General features: G+C 42.6%; 1 protein-coding gene across 1 annotated transcript in view; it reads right to left on the bottom strand.

Annotated features, from left to right (window-relative positions):
- OBSCN (obscurin, cytoskeletal calmodulin and titin-interacting RhoGEF) overlaps nucleotides 1–24,652 on the bottom strand; it is a 154,398-nt gene that overhangs the window by 125,349 nt on the left and 4,397 nt on the right. The window contains 4 exon segments of the mRNA XM_077755858.1: nucleotides 2,362–2,637; nucleotides 22,672–22,947; nucleotides 23,566–23,841; nucleotides 24,268–24,546. Of these exon segments, the coding sequence (XP_077611984.1) occupies nucleotides 2,362–2,637; nucleotides 22,672–22,947; nucleotides 23,566–23,841; nucleotides 24,268–24,546 (1,107 nt within the window).

Genomic DNA, 24,652 nt, shown 5'->3' with positions numbered 1-24,652 from the left:
GCCCAGAGAAGTTTGGTGTGACCATCCCCACATAGCCAAAACACCAACAAACAGAACACATCTATCTTCCCACTCACTACTGACCATCCCCAGAAGTAACCATCATCTTGACCTCCACCACCATCAATGACTTTTGCCTGGTCTTTGATTTCATATGAATGCATGATCCATTGGGTGTTCCTTGGGTCTATCTTCTTCCCCTTGACAGAATGTGAGATCTACCCATGCTGCTGCATGGATGGACAGTTTTCCGTTGTATGAACACTTTAGTTTGGGTTTCTTTATCTCTTGTGGCCCATCTGGGCTGTTTCCAATTTGGGGATATGATGAGTGAAACTGCTTTGAACAGTCTTGTGTGTCTCTCAGGGGACACATAGAACTGCATTTGGACATACATATGGCTGCATTTGGCTTTAATAGATATTTCCAAAGAGTTTTCAATAATGGTTGTGCCATCTTACTCTACCACTGGCAGTGTGTGAGAATTCAGATTCCCCACATCCTCACCAACACTTGAGATCATCGTTTTTAAAAAATTGTGTGTATCCCATTAAACTCAAGTGTGTACACCCAGGATCTCAGAGATTCCATGCTCTGAGCCCCCCAGAGACCGATAACCCTGAACAAAACTGCAAGATGGCCTTAGGTCAGCATGGTCCTGGAACAAGCCAAAGTTTGGTTGTCCTCTCCCTGCCTAGCACAGGAAAGAGCAACCTTCTTTATGGAATAAGATAGCATCATCCACATAACAAGTTTTCTCATGCAATATCTGACAGTCAATAGAAACACTGCCGGTGTGCCAAGGACAGGAGTAAATAGAAAACCAAACAAAAAAAGTACAATATCAGATGATTGGTTATTACGGTTTTTCAGTCCAGGATATAGCCATGATTAATACAGTTTTAAAATTAAATTTAAAAATAGATCAAACATGAAAAATTTACTACAGACTCTGGAATCTATAAGAAATCAACAAATGGAAGTTATATCATTTGAAAATAGTAAACACACTATAAGTGGGTTGGACAGCACATTAGATATAGCAGAATAGAATACTGGGAAATTGGAAGGTAGATCAACAACATATCCAGAATAAAGCAGAGAGAGAAAAAGAACTAGGAGACAGAGAGAAAGATGCATACAAGACATGTGGGGAACATAAAAAAGTAAAATAAAATATAACAAGAGGTCTGACAAAGGAGAGCGATAGGACAGAACAGAGAAAGGCCAAGGATAGCCTATGGTTGTTGAGTACATAAACCCCACACTCAAGATGATCTGCAGCCCCAACCAGTATGATACAAAGAAAACCACATCCAAGTTCATCAAAGTAAAATTGCTGAAATCCAAAGCCAATATCTTAAAAGGAAGAAAGGAAAAGAAAAGAGAATAGAAGGGAAGGGGAGGGGCGGGGAGGAGAGGGGAGGAGAAGGAAAAGGAAGAGGAATAGGAAAGAAGAAAATAAACCCTTGAAAGAACATAAGAGTCTGACAGTTGATGTTCTAAGAGAAAATATGGAACCCAGAAGACAATGGAATGATATCTTTAAAATATGAAAATATATAAAATTGACTCTTAACAACACAGGGGTTAAGGGTACTGATCCACCATTCAGTAAAAAATTAATGTATAACTTTTACTCCCCTAAAATTTAACTACTAGTAGCCTATTGTTGACTGGAAGCCTTTCTGATAATACAAACAGCCGATTAACACTCACTTTGTATGATATGTGTATTATAGACTATAGTCTTACAATGAAGTAGCTACAGAGAAGAAAGTGTTATTAAGAAGAGAAAACACATTTACATACTGTACTGTATTTATAGAAAAATCTGCATATAAGTGGACCTGTGCAAACCCTTGCTGGTCAAGAGTCCACTGTATTTACATATGTAACCTGATACCCAGACAAAATAGGCTTCAGAATTGAAGACAAAATAAATACATTTTCATATAAGCAAAAAACAAAACAAAACCAAACCTAAAGTACCAGAAGACCTACTAAAATAAATAGCCATGACAGAGTTCTTCAGGCAGAAAAAGTAAATAATCTCAGAATATTGGGCCCAAACCCTGGCTCTTCGGTTTTCTGGTTGTGTCAACTTTGGCAAGTTATAGAATTTTCTTAGCTCAGATTAAAATGAGAATATTCAGAATTCCTCCTCTGAGGTTGTTGTAATATTTGAACAAGTGAAAAGACAAGAAGCACTCATAAAACGCAGCCATGGGTATGTAATTAATAACTGCTGGCTGCTACGTGAAAGCATAGTGACAAAACAGGCCATTTGATGTCACCTGTGCATACCCCCTTCCCTAACAACTCACTTAAGGAGCATAAGACAGATGTCAAGGAACTCACCTGTGATGTCCAGGCGGAAGGACACCTTCTGGCCCCCGGCCTCACAGCTGTACTCCCCGACATCTGCCTTCCCCGCCTGCTGCACCACCAGCCTCCTGCTGCAGCCCTTGGCCTCCACGTGCACTCTGGAGCTCGCACTCAGCTTCTTCCCGTCCTTGTACCATGTCACCTCTGTCTTGTCCTGGGCCATCTCGCAGCTCAGCGTGGCACTGGCCCCCACCTTGGTCTGCACCTCACTGCGTGCTGGCTGCCCCTTGGCAAACACCAATACAGGTTCTGGGGATAGGAAAGGACAATCAAATATCTAGAACTGAATGAGGGCTCACCTTCTGTATCTCAAAACCAGGATGCCTTGGGCACAAGCCTGCCTTGCTCCTGGATCCCTCCACACAGAGAATTCCACACTCAGGAGATTTGTAAAGCAAAGAACAGGTTAGTTCTCAGAATCTGAAAACTCCAGGTCAAATAATCTCCAGGTCAGTGTGTGTTGTTTCAGGATTTGGCATTTGCCATTTGTGATACCATAATTATCCTAACAAATGGAGGCATATCTTGCCACTTGCACATCAAAGCACAGGTATTTTCAGGGAGAATTTCTTGTGCACTGTCACCAAGAGTGGGTGACACCCAAGTCATAAGAACACACACACACAATGACTTCTTTTTTTTTTTTTAAAGATGTTTTGTTTTTTTAAATGTTTTATTTATTTCTAGGAGAGAGAGAGAGAGAGATACAGCGTGAGCAGGGGAGGGTCAGAGAGAGAGAGAGGGAGATACAGCCTCTGAAATAGGCTCCTGGCTCTGAGCCGGCAGTCAGCACAGAGCCCGACGCGGGGCTTGAACCCACGAACCGCGAGATCATGACCTAAGCGAAAGTCGGACGCTTAACCGACTAAGCCACCCAGGCGCCCCCACACACAATGACTTCTAATATAGTCTGTGACTTCTAGCAAGCCAATCACCATCCCTATCCTTGGGACCTGATCTGGTTTTTATTAAATTACTTATTTTGTTTCACATCACATTACTTCTAGGACCCACTTCATCACTCTAGACTAGATTTCCTTCATTTGACATATACCCATCATCAATTTTTTCTAGCAAGGTCTTGTGAATAATAAATTCTCTTCATTTGCTTCCTGAAAACATTTTTATTTCATTCTGACTTTTGAATGATAGCCTAGCTGGATACAGAATTCTAGTTGACAGTATCTTCCTGCAGTACATTGGAGGTGATGCCTTCTTTGTGCTCTTCATTGCTGCTGACAAATCTGCAGGAAGGTTAACTGCCCTCCCATTAATCTTTATTTTTCTGTGGTTCATTATAATGTGTCTATCTGTGGGTTTATGTTCCCCACATTTCCCATGATCACTTGTGAATCCTAAAGCTTAGGATTCACATCTTCAACCACTGCTAAAAATTATCTACATCTATGTGATTTCTTTCATTATTTCTTTTTTCTCATTCTCTCCAGTCTCTCCTAGAAGTCTTTTTGGATACACATGTGGCCTTCTACTTCTCTTCTCCACATCTGTCGTTATCTCTTATTGTTTTTATTTCTGTTTCATTCTGAGCAACTTCCCCAAATGTATCTTCCAATTCAGTGATTTTTCTTCAGCTATGTCTAATTTGCTATTTATCACTCCACTAAATTGTTTATTACAAATGTGTTTCCCATTCAAGAAGTTTCTTGGTTCTTCTTTGGATCTGCCTGTTCTTTTCCTTACTATTTTACTTTTTTCTTACATTTACAAGTCTCCCATATAACTCATTTTAAGTATGCTTATTTCAGGTACTCTTTCAGATATCTGTTCTATCATCTGAGGTCCCCAGGTGGTCTAGCCTGATCTTTTCTGTGACTTCCACTTCTTCCCTATATAGAATTGTGCACAGTTTTTGGTCCCAGGGATCTGTGTCTGACTTACACCACCAGCTTGCCAGTAGGTGGGAGCAAATAGGAAGTGGAACAGAGACTAGCATACAAGGATGGAAATCTTGTAGAACAACATAATTAAAGAAAAGATGGACCAGTAAAGCACTCTTCCTAAAGCTCAGGGGGATCATGGGGCACTTGTCTGTCTGCCTTGGCCTAGGTGGGAAAAGTTCCCCTAAGAAATGGAAACCTGTTTCTCACTTGGGGTTTGGGTTTCAATTTATAACACTAGGGACTCCAAACTGAGAAGTTAACCTACAAATGGGGCTCCAGGCCAGTGATACTCCTGAAGCACTGGGCAGCAGGTATTAGGTGGGTTATCTCACCACTCAGGCCACACTTAATACTACTGGCTAAGGAACCCATGCTAGATGCACCAACTCATCACCCACTGCTTTAGTTTCTTAGCACCTTTTCCTTTCTAGCACCTGGAAATGTCCCTTTTTCACCTTGCCAGTCCAGACATTAACTTAACTTTGTTACATTCTTTCACACATTTTCAGATGTTTATGATGGGGGAGTTTTCACACTATAGAAGTCCACAGTACTTTTGGAACCCCAAATCCAGATGGGGTACTTATAACTATACATGAGATTATTCCATTTCATCTGCTAGGGACTTTCTGCTTCAGGAATGCCTCTCTACTTCCTCAACAGAAGTCAGTGTAACTCTTGGTTTTTGGCCTGCACATCAAAGCACTGGTATTTTTAGGGAGAATTCTGTACATGCTATCACCAAGAATGGGGAATATCCTTGAGTTATAAGATTTTTAATTGGATTCTTAATATTTTTTAAAATGCACATAGCCAAAGTACAAATTGTTCTATTTTATGCCTTAAAAATATTTTTCATGGACAAAAAGGTAAAGCAGCTGGCTGCCTTAACCTACCTTTCCTCAGTGACCTGATACCACTTGGGACAGGTGGCTGGATGGAAGGCAGTGGTGAGGATCCAAAAATCCATGCAGTGGCTAGCATGGTCTGTGGTCAGTCTCCATGTTTGGTTCTCTCTCATGTCCGGGCCCCTCTCTCATGGTCAATCTCTCCTTGGTTCTCTCTCATGCCCGGGCCCCTCCCTACATAATCCCAAGCTCCCCAGTGTCCCAGGGGGAGGTCCCATCATCATCCACTTCTTCTCCTAGTCCCTCCCACCACAAACATGCCTACAGATCCTAAATCTCCCTCCCAGACCAGCATCAGCTAAGTACCATGACCAGATAGCTGATCACCCCCTGGATATCCTAGGCTAGCTTGTCAACCTGCTTCTTCCAGCAAATCTGCTCCTGTCTGCCTGCCAGGTCTCAGATGGTGACCCCTCGATCTATATGTTCACACAAGGGTGTAAGATTCATCTATGTCTCCTGCTTCTCAGTCCACTCCCACATGATCACCGATTCATGTATTCATCATCCCTCTCTGTCCCCTCAACCACAGGCTCTGTTTGACTGGACATGTCCAGAAGCAAAACCTCTGCAGTAAGATGTCCTTGGGGACTAGATGGGTTAAGTGGAGTCTGCATGCTTCTTGTGGATGCGATGACCACCTGAGCTCCTGCCACATCTGCCCTGCCAGCCAACAACAGCTTTGCTTTTGGAATCATGGCCTCTCTGTCATTCCTCCACCCGTGAGGCTATCACCAGACAAGTCCTCACAAACACTTCCATGTGAAAGCAGAGAACACCTAACCACACAACCAACTGTCACCCTTAGCCACAGTCAGCTGGGCACACAACTTTCAGACTGTATGATGAGGCACCTTCCACTCACTTTGTGACCCCAGACTCAGCTGCATCCCCAAGGTAGGCTCGCATCAGATCTCCATTATTTCTGATATTCATTTCAGAGGAGTCCTCACAGACTAATCTTAAAGGAAATTGTGTCTCTTTCATATGCATACCATGAAATTATTCCTGATCACACTGTGTGTGTGTGTGCATGTATGTATGCCTGTGTGTGTGTATGTGTGCCTGTGTGTCTGTGTGTATATATGTAGCAGAGTATATATTTATGGTTGTATGAGCATGTATATGTATATGCATATGCATGTCTTTGTATGTGTGCTTAAATGTGTATGTGTATATGTCAATGCATGTGTTTAAATGTGCATGTATGAGGACGCCTGGGTGGCTCCGTCAGTTAAACATCAGACCTCAGCAAAGGTCATGATCTTGTGGTTTGTGGGTTCGAGTCCCACATCAGGCTCTGTGCTGACAGCTTGGAGCCTGGGGCCTGCTTCAGACTCCTTGCCCTTCCCCAAATCTGTCTCTCTCTCTCTTAAACTGAAAAAAAAAAAGTGCATGTATGTAATGTACATGTATGTATGTTTGTCTGTATATATGTTTATGAGTGTGTATGTGCATTGAAATGTATGTGTGAGTATAAATATATCTATGCATGTATGTGTGTTGTGAGCATGTATATGTATTTATGTGCATGTGTGCATGTATGAGCATGTATGTGTTTAAATGTGCACACATGCATAAGTGTGTATGTGTGTGTTTGAGATTGCCTGCCACTGTCTGTGCCCAGTAAGAAGTATGTGGGAGCCCGCATGATTACTTTGATCCCACAGCTGAGCCCACACCATGAGGCCCCCAGCTACACAGTGTTTTGCCTTCAAAATTCACCCTAGTGAATTACAAATATCCCTGCAAGGATGCTTAGGATTTGCCCCACACTAGAAATGTCAAAGTTTGGTTCCTCTACATAGTTACCAAAAATTAAAACCCATAGTTTTTTGGGTGTGGAGTTTGGTGAGTTCCTTATAGATTTTGGATAATTTGCAGCAATGTGGATGGAACTGAAGGGTATTATGCTAAATGAAATAAGTCAGTCAGAGAAAGAGAGACACGATATGTTCTCACTCATATGTGGATCTTGAGAAACTTAACAGAAGACCATGGGGGAGGGGAAGGGGAAAATAAAAAGTTACATAGAAGGAGGAAGGCAAACCATAAGAGACTCTTAAATACTGAGAACAAACTGAGGGTTATGGGGAATGGGAGAGAGGGGAAAGTCAGTGATGGGCATTGAGGAGGGCGCTTGTTGGGATGAGCACTGGGTGTTGTATGGAAATCAATTCGACAATAAATTATCTTTTTTAAAAACCCATATTTGTAAAAAACACCTGTGGTTGGCCCCAGTTCTGGGCAGAAATACTCCATCCTGTCTCAGTCACCAAATGAAGCCACAGGGCCATGGGAACAGCCGTCTGAAGAGTCTCACAGTAAGCAGCAGCAGGCAGATTGGAGAGAAAAAACAGAATTCAAAGTCCACCAAACCAGAAGTGAGTCTACCTTTTCCCCCTTGTCTGTACTCAAGGCAGCTCAACATCCAAAAGCAGGGCCCTATCCCTCTCCCAAAGCTTAGGGAACAGAACTCCAAGTGCGGAGAGAGAATGGAAGATACCCCATTTTTTCTCCATGCTCTCATGCCCCAACCCATGAAGATTAGAGACCCCTAGAACATGAGAGTGGAGAATATTCCTCTGGAATTGAAGGAGGACACTGATCTTTCTCTTTTCTATCATTCTGCCACTGGACACTGGTGCAAGTGGAACCATTGAAAGCAAGTATCACAGTAACATGCCTAGAATTCCAGCCTTCCAACTAAAGAACTGAAAAAGAAGATAGAAGATCTGGAACACATGGTCATCCAGGAATGCTCGGGATCACCTTTGAGTCAAATGTGAGTGAATATGACCCCAAACAGCAGGCCAAAGACTTCGAACTCTGAACTAGGCAGAGGTCACTGTCCAGAATCACACACACAACTAGGTGGGCACATTCAGGATAGATCCATATGGAAAGTCTATGGAAATAAAACAATCTATGGAGGGTTGTCAGGAACTCATAGCCTGAACTCAACAAGGCTTATTTCCAGCTTTACTAAGATCAACATTCCTCATTAGATGTAAGACCCAGAGTTTCAAAATATACCATTCAGTATATACAAGATGCCATCCCAAACAGCCCCTGAAAAACCAGAAAGCTCTTAGTTCACATGTGTAGGAGAGGACTATTAACAGATATCAAAATGACACAAATACTGGAATTATCTAAGATTTTCAAGCAGCTATTACAAAAATGTCCCAACAAGTGAAAGCAAATGCCCATGAAAGGAATGGAAAGACAGACACTCTCAACAAAGAAAGACAAGATATAAAAACCAAATGGACCTTTTACAAGTAGGAACATAAAATTACTGAAATAACTCACTGAATGGGCTCAGTAGCAGAATCTAGATAACAAAAGACTTACTGAACTTGAAGATAAATTAGTGGAAATTATTCAATCTAAACAAGAGCAAGGAAGGAAGTTTTTAGAGTCTCAGGGACCTATGGGATGAAACCAAAAGGACTAAAATTCATGTCATCAGTCCTAGAAAGAAAGTATAGGTCAGAAAAATATTTTCAAGAAACAATAATTCAAACCTTTCAAATTTGGTAAAAGACATCAACCAGATTATAAGAGCCCAGTAAATCTGAGTAAATTATAAGAGCCAAAGAAATCCACACCTAGACACACCATTTCAGAGCCACTGAAAATTAAAAGACAAAGACTATTGAAAGCAGGCAGAGAATAGAAACCCATGATTTGTGAGGGAACAGTTTGAGCAACCATGAGTTTCTTATAGAAAATTAGTGCTGAAAGAAAAAACCATCAGCGCAGAATTCTGTATCCAGCAAAAATATCCTTCAGGAATGAGGATAAAATAAAGACATTCTGTATGAAGGAAAGCTAAGAAAATTCACTGCCAGCACATATGCTCTACATGAATTTCTAAGGGAAATGACATTGTAGGAAGATTCGGAGGATCAGGAATGAAGAAGACCAACATAAATGGTAAATGTTTGGGTGTTATGGACTATGAACCAAAACTGGGGTTTAGGACTTCAACAAATGGATCACGGGAAGGTTTTGGTGTTAGGACATTTAAGGATTTAATTATGGTCAACAGAGGTCATAAGGGTAAGGCCCTAATCCAATGGGAATGGCATCTTTATAAGAGAGAGACACCAGAGATCTCTCTTGTTCTCCATACACCACAGAAATCAAGCCAGAAAAGGAGGCCTCATCAGCACATGGCCAAGCTGTCACCTTGATCTTGGGCTTCTAGCCTCCAGAACTATGAGAAAATACATTTTTATTGTATACGCCACACAATCTGTGGTGTGTGTGTGTTTGTGTGTGTGTATGTATATTTTTTTAAGTAGGCTTCAAGCCCAGCACAGAGCCCAGTGCAGGGGTTGATCTCATGACCCTGAGATCAAGACCTGAGCTGAGATCAAGAGTCAGATGCTTAACCGACTGAACCATCCAGGCTTTCTCTGTGGCATTTTGTTATGGCAGCCTGAGATGACTAATTCACTGGGTAAACAAAACAGACTATTCTTCTCCCACTGAAATCTTTGGAATAAATTTGATCATCGAAAACAAGAATTACCACATTGTCTGATTAGGTTTTCAATGATAGACATAATACATAAAACAACTAATAACATAATGGTGGGAGAGTAAAAAGACCTACAAATTGATAAAAGTTCTACATCCTAATTGAAGTAATAAAATAATGATTTTTAAATTTTTTAATTTTTTTAATGTTTTTTATTTATTTCTGAGAGAGAGAGACAGCAAGAGCAGGCAAGGGTCAGAGAGAGAGGGAGACACAGAATCTGAAACAGGCTCCAGGCTCTGAGCTGGCAGTCAGCACAGAGCCTGACATGGGGCTTGAACCCACGAACTGTGAGATCATGACCTGAACCGAAGTCGGATGCTTAGCAGACTGAGCCACCCAGGTGCCCCTGAAGTAGTAAAATAATGATTCTAAGGAGTTGAGCATGTTTAGCACAATCTTTAGGACGAGCACACAAAAATATACACAGAACCACAGCAGATAAATTAAAATGGAATGCTAAAAACTTCCCAAATGATCCAAAAAAAATGCAGGAAGTGTGAAAACAAGGGGAAAAAAGAGAAAAAACAGAAGTGATAATAAAATACTAAACCTAAATCCAAACACACCAATTACTGCATTAAATGGATATAGTCTAAACACACTGATTATAAGACAGAAGTTGTCAGAATTGATTTTTACAAAGTCCCAAGTTTATGTTATGTACAAAATCTCACTCTGAATATGTGTAGGTAAAAATGAAAAATTTTTAAAATACACATAATGCAAGCAATAATCAAAACAAAGCTGGAGTATTTATATTAATACCATATAGAAACTAATTTATATTAATATTATTATATTAAAATTAAAATTAAATAAAGTAAAATAAAATAAATTAAATATATTAAATATATAATATATAAATACATAATAAATATATAATTAAATATATTAAAATTAAATTAAATTAAAATTTAAAAAAGTCAACCTTTGAGTCAAGAAAATTACTAGAGATATTATAAGATAAATGAATTACATTTACAAGGAACACATAACAATCCTAAATGAGTAAGCTCCTGACAACAGAGCTTAAAAACTTGCAAAAAAACCCTGACAGAACAGAAAGTAAAAATAGAAAGTCCACATGTATAGCTGAAGTTTTCAATGCTCTTCACACAACATGCTAGTAGACAGAATATCGTCAGGGGTGTAGAAGAACCAAACCATTAACCAGCATGACCTAAGGCATTCCCACCCAACAACAACAGAACATACTTTCCCTTCAAGTACACATGGAACATTTACTAACATAGGCTATACTGTATGGTAAAAAATTTTTAATTTTTTAAACTGAAGTTGTACAACGTATGTCCTCTGACCAAAATGGAATCAGATTGAAAGTCAATAACAGAAAGATAAGAGTAAAATATCTAAATACTTAGAAATTAAACAGCGTACTTCTGAAAAATATAGGAGTCAAAGAAGTCTTGAAATTAGTAAATATTTTAAACTGAACAACAATTGGGGCGCCTGGGTGGCTCAGTCGGTTGAGTATCTGACTTCGGCTCAGGTCATGATCTCACAGTTCGTGGGTTCGAGCCCCGTGTCAGGCTCTGTGCTGACAGCTAACTCAGAGCCTGGAGCCTGTTTCAGATTCTGTGTCTCCCTCTCTCTCTGACCCTCGCCTGCTCATGCTGTCTCTCTCTCAGAAATAAATAAAACATTAAAAAAATTTAAATTGAACAATGAAAATTAAAACATCAAAATTTGTAAGATAAATTTAAAGCAATGCTTAGGGAAATTTTAACATTATTAAATATTTTTATTAGAAAAGAAAAAAGTTCAGGGGCGCCTGGGTGCCTTAGTCGGTTGGGCGTCCGACTTTCACTTAGGTCATGATCTCGCAGTTCGTGGGTTCAGGCCCCGCGTCGGGCTCTGTGCTGACTGCCAACTCAGAGCCAGCTCAGAGCCTGGAGCCTGTTTCAGTCTGTGACTCCCTCTCTCTCTGACCCTCCCCTGCTCACGCTGTCTCTCTCTCTCTCTCCTAGAAATAAATAAAAAACATTTAAAAAAAAAAGAAAAAAGTTCAATCAGTAATCTATACTTCCACCTTAAGAAATCAGAAGCAAACAAACCCAGAGCAAGCAAAAGAAAAAGTAATAAAAATAAGAACAGAAATCAATTAGATTGAAAAAATTAGAGAAAATCAATGAAAACTGTATCTGATTCTTTGAAAAGATCAGTAAAATTGATAAATCTCTAACAAGACTAATGAAAAAAGAGAGAAGACCTAAACTAACAATGTCAGGAACAGAACAGAACATCACCCAGACCTTACTGACATTAAAAGTTTAACAAGAGAACAATTCAAGCAACTCTATGCACATAAATTAAATCTGGTGAGACAAAACAATTCCTCAAAAACCACAAACTATTAAATTTTGCCCAAAAGGAAATACATAACTTGCATGGTTTCATCACTATAAATAAAATGTTTTCAAAATTTAAATCTTCCAAAGAAACTAATGTCTAGGTTGCTGACTTAATCAGGGAAAAAAAAAAAAAAAAAAAGAACAAAGAGAAATCACATCAATTCTACACAATCTCTCACAGAAAACAGATGAGAAGAGAACCCTTTCTAACTCATTTTGTGAGGCCAGCATTATCCTGGTGAGCAAACCAGACAAAGACAGTATAAAGAAAACTACAAACCATAATTCCTCAAGAAAATAAATACAAATTTACTCAACAGCATCACATTGAGTCAGAAACGTGTCAAAAGAATAACAAACCTATCAAGTAGCCTTAATCCCAGGATTACAACACTTGTTAAATATTTTAAAATCACTAAAAGAGACATCAACAAAACTGGCAAAATAACAACTTTTTAAAAACTGTATAAAACTTACAAAAATTGTTGCAATCAACTTTTTTAGAACTCTGGAAATTAACTGAAGGCTTGTAGCAACTCAGGGAGCATGTATTCAAAGAAAACAGCTGAATTTCAGTAAGAACATCAAGATTTGTGGTGTTTTAATGTACCCAATCCTCAGACCCTCTTCCTTAACTCTGAGGTAGCCTGGAAAAGCAACAGTCCACAATCACAGTGAAAACTGGCATCCTGGAAGCCACAGAAGGGGGTAGAATGAGACATGAGCTCTTTCAAAGCCCATTCCCAGAGAACTGTCATTATTTGGCCTATTTGGTGGTTCACTGGAAAATTCCACTCACAAGCCTGTCTGTCTGTCTTCTTTTCTTCCTTCCTTTTTTCTTTCTTTATTATTCAAACATAAACAGAAGGTCATCCAATGCAAACACCCTTTCTCCATCAGCATTGAAAACAATCACAGGCAATTAATGATCATGGCTGCCCTAGGTAGGGGATAACAGTTGGGCAAGCAATAGACTAAAGAGTTTAAAAGGAAAAGCTGAAGAATGAGATGTCCACAGAGGGCTTTGGAAAGCTCTGGCACATTCCTGGTTATCTACATACACATATATGTATACTCAAGAGACATCTGAGAAGGCCCTAAAGTCACACATCAAGCTAACCTTGAGCTGTGGAAGCAAGAAGTAGGGGCAAATGTAGAACCATAAACTGCCTGATTGAGTGGTGTATGCATGTACCAACACACCCACAAAAGCCCTTGGCAAGAAGTAGGAGACTTCTTTGTTACCAGCATCTAAGGAAATCACTACAAAACCATTAGATGACCAATAAACTAACCAATCAGAGACTTCAGTGGTTCACACAGTACAAAAATGCAAACTTCACAGAAGTAGTTCAGAAAAGTCACTGAACACACAAACAATAGCAACAAAAATGAACACCAACAACAACAAACTGGGGAGGGGTTGGAGAATCTGAACTCAAGTTCCCATGTTTTATTATTTAATATTCCACTTATCAACAAAGAATGACATGACATGCAAAGAAGCATGACCCGTTAGAGGAAAGGAAGCCAGCAACAGTCAACAGGAACTGTCCCTGGGAACACCCAGATACTGTCTCACCAAACAAAGTTTTTATGTCATCTAGTTTTATATGTTCAGAGAACCAAAGGAATCATTTTTCATAGAATAAAGTAATGTCTGAGAAAAATGTCTCAACAAGTACAGAATATCAGTAACAAGATAGATTTCTAAAACTAAATAGAAATCTAGATTTGAAAGTATAACTGGAATGGAAAGTCACCAGAGGGGTTCACATCTGCTTTGAGTAGACAGAAGAAAGAATCAGTGCTCTTGAACACAGGTCTCTTAAAATTACCCAGTCTTAGGAGCAGAAAGAAAAAAGAATAAAGAAAATGAACAGAGTCTAAGATGACCATGGGGCAATATAAGCACAAGGGGGATTTATTTACAGGGAGAGGGCAAGAGAAAGAGGCACCAAGAATGTTTAGGAAAAAATGATCAAAAACCCTAAAATTAACATCCAAAAATTTTAGCAAACTCCAAGCAAGACAAAGTATGGGAGGAGCCACACTGATACAGATTATACCAAAATTATCAAGAGCAAAAACAAAGAGAATCTTGAAAGCAGAAAGAGAAAAGCAAGTTGTCACAAACAAGGACTCCTACTAAGAGTGAAAGTGGATTTCTCTTCAGAAATCATAGAGCCAGAAGGTAATGGGTGATGTGTTTAAACTGCTCAGTGAAAAAAAACATTATTAACCAAAAACTTAATATCTGGCAAAACCATCCCTAAGAGTGAAGGAGAAATTAATACATTACCAGTCAAACAAACACAGCATTTTGTTGCTATTATAACTGTCCTACAAGAAATGCTAAACAGGTATTTCAGGTTTAGATGAAAAAACACTGACAGTAACTTAAAATCACATGAAAAAATAAAGGACAATGGTAAATATAGTTATACTGGTGAATATAAAAGCCAGTATTTTTAATTTGCAACTCTTCCTTTTTTCCCATATGACTTAAAATGCAAATGCATAAGCAATAATTACAAAGCCATAAAGTTATTAACTGAAGTTGGTGTATGAAGACATAACTTATGACGATAACGACATAAAGCTGCCCTTTGTGTGTGCACCCAGAGCTGTAAGGGAGCAGTTTTTTATTTAAACTAAGATATAATTTTAAACTTGATTATTATAAAGTTAAGATGTTAACTGTCATAATCACTGAGAGTAACCACTAAGAAAAAACTAGATAGGGGGCCCCTGGGTAGCTCAGTCGGTTAAGTGGCCGATTTCAGCTCAGGTCATGATCTCACAGTTCGTGGGTTCCAGCCCCGCGTTGGGCTCTGTGCTGACAGCTCAGAGCCTGAAGCCTGTCTTTGGATTCTGTCTCTCTCTCTCTCTCTCTGACCCTCCCCTACTCACACCGTCTCTCTCTGACTCTCAAAAATAAATAAAAAACATTAAAAAAAAAACTAGATAGGTAGGTAGGTAGATAGATAAAAGAGTAGATATTGTATGTATGTATATATAACATATATAAAGTCGTGTTAAATTAAATTATAGTAAGTATATATACTTAGATCTGAGTACAGAAAAAGAAGTGAGAAGGAAATGAAAATAGAAAAAAATCAATTAAGTATAAAAACCAGTAATGGAGAAAATAAGAAACAAAAAAGATATGAAATATTAGGGGCGCCTGGGTGGCTTAGTCGGTTAAGCGTCCGACTTTCGCTTAGGTCATGATCTCGCGGTTCATGGGTTCGAGCCCCGCGTCGGGCTCTGTGCTGACTGCCAGCTCAGAGCCTGGAGCCTATTTCGGAGTCTGTGTCTCCCTCTCTCTGACCCTCCCCTGCTCACGCTGTCTCTCTCTCTCTCCTAGAAATAAATAAAAATTTTAAAGAAAAAAGATATGACATATTAAAAGAGAAAAATATGGGGTGCCTGGGTGGCTCAGTCAGTTAAGCGTTGGGCTTTGGCTCAGGTCATCATCTCACAGTTCATGAGTTCAAGCCCTGCATCAGGCTCTGTGCTGACAGCTCAGAGCCTGGAGCCTGGTTCAAATTCTGTCTCCCTCTTTCTCTGCCCCTCCCCTGCTCACACTCTGTCTCTCCCTCCTTCTCAAAAATAAAGAAACATTTAAAAAATTTTTAAAGAGAGAAAAATAGCAGAAGGCCTTCCTTGTAAATATTACCTTAAGTGTAGATAGATTCAATTCTCCAATGAAAAGGTAGAGATTTGCAAAATAGATTAAAAAATATATGCTGTCTACAAAAGATTCACTTTAGATTCAAAGACACAAATAGGTTCTTTTTTAAAATTTTTTATGTCTTTATTTTATTTTGAGAGACAGAGAGTGAGTGGGGGAGGGGCAGAGAGAGGGACACAGAATCTGAAGCAGGCTCCAGGCTCTGAGCTGTCAGCACAGAGCCCGACGCGGGGCTCAAACCCATGGACTGTGAGATCATGACCTGAGCCGAAGTTGGGCACTTAACTGACTAAGCCACCTAGGCACCCCACAAATAGTTTTTTTGAAACAAATAATTTTATTTATTTTTTATTTTTTTATTTTTTTTAAGTATTTTTATTTATTTCTAGGAGAGAGAGACAGTGTGAGCAGGGGAGGGTCAGAGAGAGAGAGGGAGACACAGACTCTGAAATAGGCTCCAGGCTCTGAGCTGGCAGTCAGCACAGAGCCTGACGCGGGACTCGAACCCACGAACCGCGAGATCATGACCTAAGCGAAAGTCGGACGCTTAACCGACTAAGCCACCCAGGCGCCCCTGACACAAATAATTTTAAAGTGAAGATATGATCCTTACAAATAGCAACCAGAAGAGATGTTTTTTTATACTAATGTCAGGCAGAACAGACTTTAAGGCCAAGCCATTACAAAACACTATATATTGATTGATTAATGTATTGATTAAGGACTCCATAAGTTGATAAAAGTGTTAACTCATCAAGAAGATCTCACAGCTATGAACATAAGCACAACTCACAGGAGAGACCAAAACTATATGAAGTGAAAAGCAACTGATTAAAGAGAGAAACAGACAGTTGTACAATAATAGTTGGAGAATTCAATGCCCCACTTTCAGTAATGGACAGACAACCAGACAGGAGTTCACTAAAGATCAGCAGTGCACACCAGTATAACCAGCTGATTCTACAGAACTCTCAATCCAACCACAACCACAGGAGACACACTTTACTTGAGCACAGAGCATGGGAGGGGCCAGGAAACAAGTCTCAATAAATGTAAAGAGATTGAAATAATACAAGTGTCTTTTCCAACCACAGTGGAGTGAAGCTAGAAATCAATAATAGAAGGAAAACTAGAAAATTCACAACCCTGTCAAAATGAAACAATGCACCCTTAAAAAAGAATTATAAGGAAAATTAGAAAACATTTAGAGATAGATGGAAATGAAAATGCAACACATCAGGACTAATAAGGTGCACTAAAAGTAGTGCTGATAACCTATAAATTACAGGTCTATGTCAAAAAAAAGATGAACACAAATCAATAACTTAACTTCACACTTTAAGAAACTATGGGGCACCTGAGTGGATCAGTTGGTTGAGCATCTGACTCTTTATTTCATCTTCAGTCATGATCCCAGGGCCATGGGACTGGACCTCACACTGAATGTGGGACCTACTTAAGATTCTCTCTCTTTCCCTCTGCCACTCCCCCTCTCACACGCACACACACACTCTCTCTCTCTCTTAAAAAGGTAAGAAAAAGGGGCGCCTGGGTGGCTCAGTCAGTTGAGTGTCCGACTTCAGCTCAGGTCATGATCTCGCAGTTCGTGGGTTCAAGCCCCACGTCAGGCTCTGTGCTGATAGCTCAGAGCCTGGAGCCTGCTTTGGATTCTGTGTCTCCCTCTCTCTCTGCCCCTCCCCTGCTTGCACTCTGTCTTTCTCTGTCTCTCCAAAATAAATAAACGTTAAAAAAAAAGTAAGAAAAAGAAAACTAGAAAAAGAAGAGTAAGTGAAACCCAAAGTTAGAAGAAGGAATGAAATAAAGACTAGTGTGGAGATAAATGAAATAGAGAATAAAAAAGAAATAGAAAGAATGAAGTACATTTAAAAAGATCAACAGGGGACACATGGGTGGCCTAGTCAGTTAAGCTTCCGACTTCAGCTCAGGTCATGATCTCACAGTTCATGGGTTCGAGCCCTGCGTCGGGCTCTGTGCTGACAGCTAGCTCAGAACCTGGAGCCTGTTTCAGATTCTGTATCTCCCTCTCTCTCTGACCCTCGCCTGCTCATGCTCTCTCTCTCTCAGAAATAAAAATAACATTAACAAATTTTTAAAATATAAAAATTTTGTTGTCAAAATTGGCAAACCATTAGCTAGACTGACCAAGAAAGTTTGAGGGACCCAACTTTAAAGTGGAAATAAATGTGGAGACATCAGTACAGATATTAGAGAAATAAAAAGCATGGTAGGGAATGCCATGAACAATTGTATGCCAACAAATTGGACAATCCAGACCAAATGGACAAACTTATAGAAACACAGAAACTGTCAAAACTGACCCCCAAAGACATAGAAAATCTGAACAGACCTACAAAAAGTAAAGAGGTTCAATCAGTGATCAAAAAACAAAATGAGGGGCGCCTGGGTGGCTTAGTCAGTTAAGCGTCTGACTTTCGCTTAGGTCGTGATCTCGCGGTTCGTGGGTTCGAGCCCCGCATCGGTCTCTGTGCTGACTGCCAGCTCAGAGCCTGGAGCCTATTTCAGAGTCTGTGTCTCCCTCTCTCTCTGACCCTCCCCAGCTCACGCTGTCTCTCTCTCTCTCACCTAGAAATAAATAAAAATATTAAAAAAAAAAAAATGAAAGGCATCTAGACTGTAAATGAAGAAGTAAAACTATCTGTATGTCCAGGTGACACCTTTTTGGGTCTAAAAAATATCCTTAGGAATCCATGAAAGAATTAATAGGTGAGTAAACCTTGTAGGACACAAGATCAATATTCAAAAGTTAGTTCTATTTCTGTGTATTAGCAATGAACCATCTGAAAATGAAATTAAGAAAACAATTCCATTTAAAGAAGCATCAAAAAGAATGAATACGTGGCAACAAACTCCACAAGTCTTTTACAATGAAAACTAAAATCTTGAAAAAAAGTTGTAAAACCTTGACAAATAGAGAGGATCAGAAGATTAATATTTCAAGACATCAATACTCAATTTAATCTACACATCCAGTACAATAATATTAAAAGACCAACTTCCATTTTTGCAAAATTTGAAAAGCTGATCCTAAAATTCATGTGGAAATGCAGGAACCTCAAATACCTGAAAAATCTTAAAAAAAAAAAAAAAAAAAAGTTGGAGGACTCACATTTGTCAATTTCAAAAACCACCACAAAGCTACAGTGATCTAGACTGTGGTACTGACATAGGACAGACACACAGTTTTATGTATGAATAGAACAGAATTGAGAATCCAGAAGTAAATCCTGATATTGATGGTCAGCTGATTTTTTTACATTTATTTTTGTGAGAAAGAGGGAGAGAAAGAGCACTCACGCACACCTAGTGTAGGAAAGACTGAGAGAGGGAGACAGAGAATCCAAAGTGGGCTCTGCATTGTCAGCACAGAGCCTGATGCAGGGCTCAAACTCATGAGCCATGAGATCATGACCTGAGCCAAAGTCTGATGCTCCACCAACTAAGCCACACAGATGCCCTGATAGTCAGCTGATTTTTGACAAATGTGTCAAGAAAACTCAACGGGGAAGAAGTCTGTTCAACATACAGTGCTAGAATAACTGGATTTCCACATGCAGGGAATGAAGCTGGATCCCTGCGTCACACACAAAGCGAGGTTTGGGGAGAATGGAGTATCTGTAGATAGAATGGAAGCTCCTCGCTCCTTCCCTATACCTGGTCCTATGCATCTCTTCTATCTGGATGTCCACCTGTACCCTTATCATATCCTTTAATGAACTGAACAGAAATACTCTCGGACTATGAAAAAGAACACAACAGAGACACTTTCGGCATGACAAAAAGTGGTCATTGGACCATCAAGTACCCAAATATTTTACCCCTCAGAGCTCCTTTTGCTTTTGGAGCAAGGGGACATTGAGGGCTACCTCAAGAAACAAGTTAAAGTACACAAAGTGGAGAATCCCAAATATCACTACGAGTAGGGAAATAAAATAACCAAAGGCACAACAAGAGAGACTAAGGGACATCATTAAAAGAACACTTCCTGAAGAGACAGGCCATGGACAGTCAATGAACCTGTGTCACACCATATAGAAAAACTAACTCAAAATGAATCAAAGACATAAATGTAAGAACAAAAACTAGACAACTCTTAGAAGAAAACAGGTGTCAGTTGGTGTGATCTTGGATCAGGCACTGGTTTATTAGAACACCAAACATAAGCAATGAAAGAGGGCACATTGGACTTCATCACAGTTAAATAAATTTTTTGTGCATCAAAGGACACTATCAACAAAGTGAATGACAGTAAATATTTGCAAATCTTTTATCTGATAAGGATCTAGTATCCAGAATATGTAAAGAACTCTTACAACAATAAAAAGATAACACAACTTAAAAATAAGGCAGAGGACCTGAATAGACATTTCTCCAAAGAAGACATCCACATGGCCAACATGTACATGAAACGATGCTCAACATCATGCATCATCAGGAAAATGCAAATCAAGACCATAATGAGATACCTCCTCATGCTCACTACTGTGTCTAGAAGCAAAAAACAAATAGATAAAACGAAACTAATGAGCACTGGTGAGGATCTGGAGAAAGACCGTCGCATGCTGCTGGTGGGAATGTAAAAGGGGGCAGCCACTGTGGAAAACGGCCCTTCAGGAAGTTAAGCATAAAATTACTATATAACCAAGCAACAAGAGACTTGAAAACATACGTTCACCCATCTAAGAATGTTCTAGCAGCACTGTTGGTAACAGCCAAACACTGGGATCAACCACAATGTGCATTAGCTGATGAAAAGATAGACGAAACGTGGGATGCAATCCACATGGCATCCACTTAAATAAAGTGTCCACCACAGGCTGATCCACAGAGGCAGAAAGTGGATTCGTGGTTGCCAGGGGCTGGGGGAGGGCAAACACGGGGTGACGGTGGGTTCAGCATTTCACAGGGTTGTGACAACATTCTAGAACTAGATGTTGGTATGGGTGCACAGCCTTGTGAATGTACTAAAGCCAGAATCGTACACTGTAAAAGGGTAGACTTTATGGCATTGTACTCAAATTACCCTGGTACCAGTTCCTGCTCAGCCTCCTGCCCCAAGCCTCACACACCACCAGCTGCCTTCCAGAACTTTCCAGACACCCAGGCATATACTCACTCCCTGAGCGCCACCCGCCTGATACACTCAGGCTTATCTTCCAGGCCCTGATGCCAAGGCTCTCCTGCCTGGACCCCAGCCCCACCAAGCGAGCTCTGGTCCCCTGTCTTGCCTACCTCGTCCTCAGAACCCTGGTCCAATGTCTAGACAGGAGGCCCGTGCTGCTCACAGAGCGCCACGGTCTTGAGGGCAGAGCCTCTCAGCAAAGGCTTAGAAGCTCCATTACTACTTTGCAGAAGAGGAAACTGAGTTACAGATGGCAGGATCAAATGGCCACAAAAGGGGGACCTAGGACAGCTCTGTTGTCTCCCAGGTCTGAGGTCAAAGTGTTGCAGGGCCATGCTCCCTCTGAAGGCTCCAGGAGGGTCTCTCCTGCCTCTCCCGGCTGCTGGACACCCCCCTCCTGGCATTCTGGTTTCATGGTCATGTCTCCCCAGTCTCTGCCTCTGTCACCACATGGGTATCTCAAAACCCTCCCTTGTCTTATAAGGACCCACCATGATCCAGGATGCTCTCACCTCAAGATCCCTCACCTTGATCACCTCTGCAAAGACCCCATTTCCACATAAGGCCATGTTTTGAGGTCTGGGCACACATGAATTTCAGGGACACGTAACACTGACAACTTGCCTCAGGTCACCCAGCAGGGCTGCGATCTGACCTTATCCACACTCTGACGCCTACACTGCCTGCCTTGAAGGGAGTGTCCAATCTCGGGGTGCAGCCACCCCATGGGACAAGGCAGTCCCAGGACACACACAGCCAGCCATGTGACCACTGGCCCACCTCCTCCACCCTCGACCTCCCACTGCCAAGGCAGTAGGGCTCATTTTTCAAGGCTATCTACGGCAGGGTGTGGCCATCAGTATTTGAAGCCACTGAGTTTGTGATAATTTGTTGCACAGCAGCAAAAAAAAAAAAAAAAGAAAAAGAAAAAGAAAAAACACCCCTTGCATGTTCTTCCCATTTTGAATGGGATGGCTGGAGCTATGGAAGCCATCTTGTGACCATGAGGAAACAAGCATTAGAAAGATCCTTATCTTGTGCTCAGGAGGGCAGAGAAATAGAGACAGACAGAGCCTGTGCCCCTGTGACATCCCTGTGATAGACTGCTAGAAGTGGTCCTTGATGAGCCAAGCTTCCCTGTGTCCACACCCCTCAACAAGGTGTCAACCTCTCCCCTCAACCTGGGAACCGGACACCTTATGCCTGGCTTTGCACAGTAGAAGCTGATGGAGGTCACACTCTGAGCACAGACATTACAAGCCCTGTAGCTCTGCTATTCCCTGAGGGGAAGGAGCCGGGCTATCCACATGAGGAAATGGGCCCTGGGCTGAAGCATCAGGAGGAGAGAATGGGATCCCAGACACAGGAGTGGGCCTGGTCAGCATCGCAAGGAGACAGGCCTGTCCTCCCAGTCAGACCATTCACTGACACCCTCTACTGGGACCTCAGATGTGTGGATGAGGCCGGGCTGGATCCTCCAGTCCTGGCAGAAATAAGCGGTCTCGCTGAGCCCTGCCAGAGCTCCTGACCACAGAACCAGCAGTCTCCAAGGTTTGGGGGTGTTTGTTACATGGCACTAAATAACTGACCAATATAGGCCCTGACCAAGCTGTGGATCACTGCCCCAGCCCCCACCAACACACAGGGCTGCTCCTGGGATACACTCACACATCTGCCTTGTCAACTGACCTGTGACATCCAGGTGGAAGGAGACCTTCTCTCCCCCCGCCTCGCAGCTGTACTCCCCGGCATCCGCCTTCCCCGCCTGCTGCACCACCAGCCTCCTGCTGCAGCCCTTGGCCTCCATATGCACTTTGGAGCTGGCATTCAGCTTCTTCCCATCCTTGTACCATGTGACCTCTGTCTTGTCCTGGGCCACCTCACAGCTCAGCGTGGCGCTGGTCCCCGCCTTGGCCTGCACCGCACTGCATGCCGGCTGCCCCTTAGCAAACATGGCTGAGGGCTCTGGGGACAGGGAGGGACACATGGTCAGAGGTCCTACTGAGGTGAGGTTCCCCAAGTCCTGGAGCCAGGGCACAGACACGCTCTAGACTCCAGGCCACCTTGGAGACCCTTCATGGTCAGGTGCTGCCAGTGGGGCCCTCGTGCCCTGACCCCACTGAGCAGCATGATGGGCACCCTGGCCGGTGCCTGGGGATAGCTGGAGGGAGGCAGGGCAGCAGTGGCCGAGGCCCTACCAAGGGCCAGAACTCAGGCAAAGCCAGATCCTGAGAACTGCCAAGACATGCCAGTAGCTTCTAGAAAGAGCCAGAGCCTCATCCTAACCTGCCGAGGTGGCTTCCGGCACCTTTTGGGTCTTGCCAGCCTCACTTTTTCATCCTCAAAAAGAGGAAAAGGGCTGCAAATGTCATATTTTATTCTCCATACTTACAGTCTTCTGTCATCTAAATGTCAGTTCTGTGGGCACTTTCCCTGATTCTGGAAGCAACTGTCCCTGCCCCCCTTCTCCCCCCAAGCTAAGCATTCTTGGAAGAAAGGAAGGGCCAAGCAGCTTGGCCTCAGAAGTGCTTGATGCAGCCGGACCTGCTTCCCACCCACCAAGCCCTGGAGGCTGCAGCTCACCATGGACACGCAGCTGGAAGTCCACGGAGTCCTCACCCACGCGGCACGAGTAGGTGCCCTCATCCTGCCTGCTGACTGAGGCTGCCACCAGCCGGTGCCATGTGCCCACGTCCTCCTGCAGGAAGCGCTGGCTGGAGCCGCTGAGCTCTATGCCATCTTTGTACCAGTGCACACGAACCTGGGCCTCAGAAGTCTCGCATTCAAAGTGCACCGGGCCCCCAGCCACAACATCCACGAAGCCACCAGCTGTGTCGTTGTGCAGAAAGGGAGTGAGCCCTGCAAGGGCACATGGGAGGGTCAGGGGGGCCAGCAGAGCTCTGGCCTCAGGTCCACCCACTCGGACAGCAGATGCAGATGCCTGGGGCTTTGGGGTCTCGCCGACTAGGGTCCCCTTCAGAGGCAGGACTGGCCTGGACTGGCCACCTCCAACCACTCACGTGCCACCTGTTCTCAGGAAGCCCCTCCCCCAGCCTCCCACAGGCTGTCTGCCCCTGACATCATAGCATCCCTAGAGACAAACCCCAGCCCCCTGCTTCCCAAGCTCAGCTACGCCCCCCACCCCACCCCCCATGGGGACAGAGGACAGTGGCTACCACTTCCCTAGAGGCTGTCCAGAGCTGGGGAACATAATGTGTGGCCATGACCACGGTGGTGGTGGGCCAACAAGGACATGGACACACATGCACACACAGAGGACATCACCTTGCACCAACAGCTGGTAGGCGATGCGGCCCCCACGGCTGACACACTCGTACAGGCCAGCATCGTCTCGAACCACGTCACGCACCAGCAGCGCCCGCTGCCCGGCGCTTGCCTGCACCTCGTACTTGGGGCCTGGGGGCAGTGCGTGACCGTCCTTCAGCCATGTCACCGCCGCGGCCTGGTCTGACAGTTCGGCCAGGAGCTGCGCCTCCTCATGCAACCGGGCCAGCACTTCCCTCACGGCTGCTACTGGACGCTTGGTGGTCAGCCCTGGGGCCGCTTGGGGCCACGCACAAGTGGGCACAGAGAACGTGGACAGAGGGGTGGATAGTGAGCGAGGGGGCAGTGAGAGGGGGTGGACAGATGGGGAGGGGACATTGGGGGT

This window comes from Crocuta crocuta, unplaced genomic scaffold, assembly GCF_008692635.1.
Source record: "Crocuta crocuta isolate KB4526 unplaced genomic scaffold, BGI_CrCroc_1.0 scaffold526, whole genome shotgun sequence".
NCBI lineage: Eukaryota > Metazoa > Chordata > Mammalia > Carnivora > Hyaenidae > Crocuta > Crocuta crocuta.
This window is presented reverse-complemented; position numbering and strand designations above follow the sequence as displayed.